The sequence below is a fragment of the Oryctolagus cuniculus genome, chromosome 1, assembly GCF_964237555.1.
Source record: "Oryctolagus cuniculus chromosome 1, mOryCun1.1, whole genome shotgun sequence".
Classification (NCBI taxonomy): domain Eukaryota; kingdom Metazoa; phylum Chordata; class Mammalia; order Lagomorpha; family Leporidae; genus Oryctolagus; species Oryctolagus cuniculus.
The window spans coordinates 117,098,585-117,102,994 of record NC_091432.1 but is presented as its reverse complement, the minus strand read 5'-3'; the positions used below and the strand labels follow the sequence as shown (position 1 = coordinate 117,102,994).

Here is a 4,410-nt window from a genome sequence, read left to right as displayed (position 1 = left end):
CTAAGTGAATGTGTTCAAATTTCAACTTATAAAAACTTGGAGAAAAGATAATATCTAAATAATCATATCAGTCAAATAAATTTAATCCATAGCTATCAATTCTCACACAAAGAAAATCACACATCTGAAATACTACACACATGATAATCACAAATCTTTAGTACATGTTGGGCTATTTATTCTCCAAAACAAAATGTTTTCATGTTTATGTTATTTTGTAGATAGGTAATTTATTCATTTTACTTATTTTAAAAATATTTATTATTTATTTATGTATGTATTTGAAAGACAGAGTCACAGAGAGAGCTAGAGACAGAGAGAGAGAGAGGTCTTCCATTCATGGTTCACTCCACAAATGGCCTCAACAGCCAGAGATGGGCAGATATGAAGCAAGGATCCAGGAGCTTCTTCGGGGAAAGCACCTGGGAAAACAATGGACGATGGCCTAAGTGCTTGGGCCCCTGTACCCATAGGGGAGACCAGAAGAAGCTCTGGCTTCTGACTGGCCGAGCTCCAGCCACTGTGCCCATTTGGGGAGTGATCCAGAAGATGGAAGATACCTCTCCCTCTCCCTCTCTCTCTTTCTCTCTCTCCCTCTCTGTAACTCTACCTTTTAAATAAATAAATAGTTTGTTTTAAAATTAAAGTGATAATAGGTATCGACAACACAATAATGACTGTGCTTACTTTCTGATGGATAAATTCTTTTACAGAATTGTAGTCAAGACACAAGGAGGTTACTTTACTTCCCCACAGGAGTCAGCTGAACATGAACAGATTATCACAGAGGCACTTTGACATTAAGACCCCAGCGTTTATCCACTACTCATCCGGCTGCCATTTAAAACCACAGCTGGTCCAGGGACCACAAACCAGCTCACTGTGGCACTAATAGATTTGCACAATGGTTGCTATAGATATTGCTTTATTTTAATAATTTTTGAAAAGTATCTGAGGGTTTTAGGCAGAAATCCATATTTCCTGATACTTACATTAAAATAGAAAATTCTGACAACTAGAAAGTCTGTGTGCATAGAATTTCAAGTAATTAAAGGGTACTATCTGTAGACAGGATTTGCTCTCTCCAAGTTGTCACTGAGCCAGTTTTATTTATATAAAACTGCTTCTCTAAATATTTATTTTGTGAATTTGAACTTTGAAATACTAGTTTGAAATTAATGGAATGCTCAAAACAAAAAACAGTCAAACATCTTCAATGATTATAAAATGTTTAATGTAAGATAAATTTTTAATACTTGAAAGCAAGATTTAATAAATTTTAAATGAGATAGATTTTACTTGTGCACATTGACACAAGTTAAGTAATAATGTTAAAGACCATGGGGATATTTAAACCAGGGATCATAAATACTGCATGCCCTCCTGCAACAGGATAGCAATGAAATCAATCTGACAACCTGTTTTTCTCATTTCTCTTCAGAAACAGACTCAAAGCAATGACAGCAGGAAATCATTCCATAGTGACGGAGTTCCTCCTGGCTGGGCTCACAGAACAGCCAGAGCTGCAGCTGCCCCTCTTCCTGCTCTTCCTGGGAATCTATGTGGTCACCGTGGTGGGCAACCTGGGCATGATCACACTGATTGGGCTCAGTTCTAACCTACACACCCCCATGTACTATTTCCTCTGTAGTCTGTCCTTCATTGATCTCTGTCAATCCACTGTCATTACCCCAAAAATGCTAGTGAACTTTGTGGCACAGAAGAACACCATCTCCTACCCTGAGTGCATGACTCAGCTCTACTTCTTCCTGGTTTTTGCTATAGCAGAGTGTTACATGCTGGCTGCAATGGCATATGACCGCTACGTTGCCATCTGTAGGCCTTTGCTTTATAATGTCATCATGTCCCATAAGGTCTGCTTTTCCCTGATTCTAGGGGTATATGGTATAGCTGTGGTTTATGCATCAGCCCATACGGGCTGCATGGTTAGGATTCATTTCTGTAAACTGGACGTGATCAACCATTACTTCTGTGATCTTCTTCCACTCCTAAAGCTTTCTTGTTCTAGTACCTATGTCGATGAATTGTTAGTTCTAGCTATTGGTTCACTTAACATTTTCATCCCAACCCTGGCCATCCTTAGTTCCTACAGTTTCATTATTGGCAGCATCATCCGCATTCGCTCCACTGAAGGCAGGACCAAAGCTTTCAGCACTTGCAGTTCCCACATGTTGGCAGTTGTGATCTTCTTTGGTTCTGCAGCATTTATGTACCTACAACCATCATCTGTCAACTCCATGGACCAAGGCAAAGTATCATCTGTGTTTTACACTATAGTCGTGCCTATGTTGAACCCTCTGATCTACAGTCTTCGTAATAAAGATGTCAATGTTGCTCTGAAGAAGATATTAGTAAAAGTATCACTGTGAACAACATAATAGGAAGATGACTTTTTTATCTACATCATTGATTATCACATGGCATGAATTGATGTCTTGATATATTTAATTTTAGTTCATCTGTCATCTTTTAGTTACTTGTTATTTCAACTTTGGAGTTTTTGATTAAGTGAGTTCGTGTAGCATTTGTCTTCCTGTGCCTAGTTTATTTCACATAACACAGTGTCCTCCAGGTCCATCCATATTGTCACAAATGATAGAATATCATTTTCTGAGGTTTAATAATATCATTTATATCTATATCTATATTTATATCTATATCCTCATGTTCTTTATCAATTCATCCATTGGTAGAACCTTACATTGATTCCATATCTTACTTATTGTGGATAATACTGCAATGAACAGGAGAGTACAGATACCTATTTGACACCTTAATTTCATTTCCTTGAAATGTATACACAACAGTGGGATGGCTGGATGATATGGATGACATGGGTAGCTCTGCATAATAGAAGTGAGAGCACTCTATGGGTCTCCCCCGTTTCTGAACCATCTGTCACTTTCAGTGCAAGGACTGTGACTATTGGTATCACAGTTGCATGCTAGGAATACTTGGCTTTGCAAGTCTGCACTTTTGTTCAAATGTGACAAAATGTCATGGGGCCCTAGAGATGGAATATGCTTAGTCTTCCATACGCTAAGGCAGAATATTTTCCAATAATTTTCATTATTTTCAATATGGTGGCATGCTGTGGCGGCCTGGTCTCTGATAGTTGAGTGTAGGCAAAGTGATTTCTTTCTCTGAAGCAAAGCTAGCATGCAGACACTAGGTACCTCCTCCCCTGAGCCCCAGGCCTGTGATTACTGCAAATTCCACATATAACAGGACGGTTGGCATCCTTAATGGGTCTATTGGAGATCATCCATCCATCCTTTGCCTGTAAACTGAGAGCTCTCCCAACTGGGTACCTGGGATGCAGTTACTAGTGTTCAACTTTTCTATCTGTCCTGTCATCCCAGTCTCTATGTCTTACAGGGTTCCTCTTGTAATCCCCTTAGTTCCAGCACTTCACCTCAACCACTCAGCTCAAAATTCTGTATTTCATTTGTTGCTAGGTACCTCTCTGAAGAGGAAGCAAGTGGTGGGCACCTCTATTTATCCATCTTGGAATATAATCTCTTCCAATCAACCTCTAAAAGACAAGATTTCTGGCACATTTTTAAAATTTTTCCAGTTTTCTTATGCGGTATAAATGCTTATACTTTAAACTGAACACACTAATTGCTAACTCCAATTATTAAGTACTAAGTAAGGATCAATTATTTTTTTGAAAATGAGGACTAAGGATATACTTTAAAAAGCCATAATACATTGTTGAATAGTATTGAACCAGACTGGAATTTCTGATTTGTATTTCCTGAGTTCTGATGATCCATATCTCCACCCTCTAACTTCTGTAGTAGAGTGCATACATTATAAATGATGTTTTACAACAATTTGATCAGTATGACCCTTCTCATATGTTCAGAGCTCAATTAATTCTGACTTTGGCCACTTCAACCATGAAGTCCAATTAATGTAGAACAATTTCAGTCCATAGCTTCTCTGGAGACAGTAGTGGAAGACACTACTGAATATAAGGCATTCAACTGAATTTCTGGTGTTGTTAAACTTAGAAACAAGGTAATACAGTCCCTCCATGTTTGAGAAACTATTGAGATATGTGTATGAGATCTGCCAAGTAGTTTATTTTATTTTATAATTTCTAATCCTATAGTCGAAATGGTATAACTAGTTAGGATATGCTGTGGTCCTCTAAACCATGCTAATCATGTGGTGTGGGTTGTGAACCAGTAGCACTGGTTATAAATAAATAATAAATAAATAGCTTATAAAAATCTAGACTTTCAGACCCCACCCAGAAGTAAAAATAAAAAGAAAGTTGTCCAACATGAAAATACCACATTACTATAGTTTGAGTTGAAAACACTTTATTTTCTATTTTTACGTTTTAATTTTTTCACTTTCTTTTTTAATATTACTAAG

General features: G+C 37.6%; 1 protein-coding gene across 2 annotated transcripts; it reads left to right on the top strand.

Moving 5' to 3' along the window:
• Positions 1-1,448: 1,448 nt before the first annotated feature.
• LOC100354585 (olfactory receptor 8G1-like) lies at positions 1,449-3,695 on the top strand. 2 transcript variants are annotated; one of them, XM_008260054.4, is made up of 2 exons: positions 1,458-2,372; positions 3,678-3,695. In XM_008260054.4, exons 1-2 carry the CDS (start codon positions 1,458-1,460, stop codon positions 3,693-3,695), a joined length of 933 nt encoding a protein of 310 aa, XP_008258276.3. The 2 variants fall into 2 exon arrangements, with proteins under 2 accessions (XP_069919061.1, XP_008258276.3); XM_070062960.1 differs by lacking the exon at positions 3,678-3,695 and having other exon boundaries at positions 1,449-2,390.
• The last annotated feature ends 715 nt before the right edge of the window (positions 3,696-4,410 follow it).

What these genes read in the sequence shown, in the direction of transcription:
- LOC100354585 (XM_008260054.4), top strand. Translation starts at nt 1,458, where the DNA reads ATGACAGCAGGAAATCATTCCATAGTGACGGAGTTCCTCCTGGCTGGG.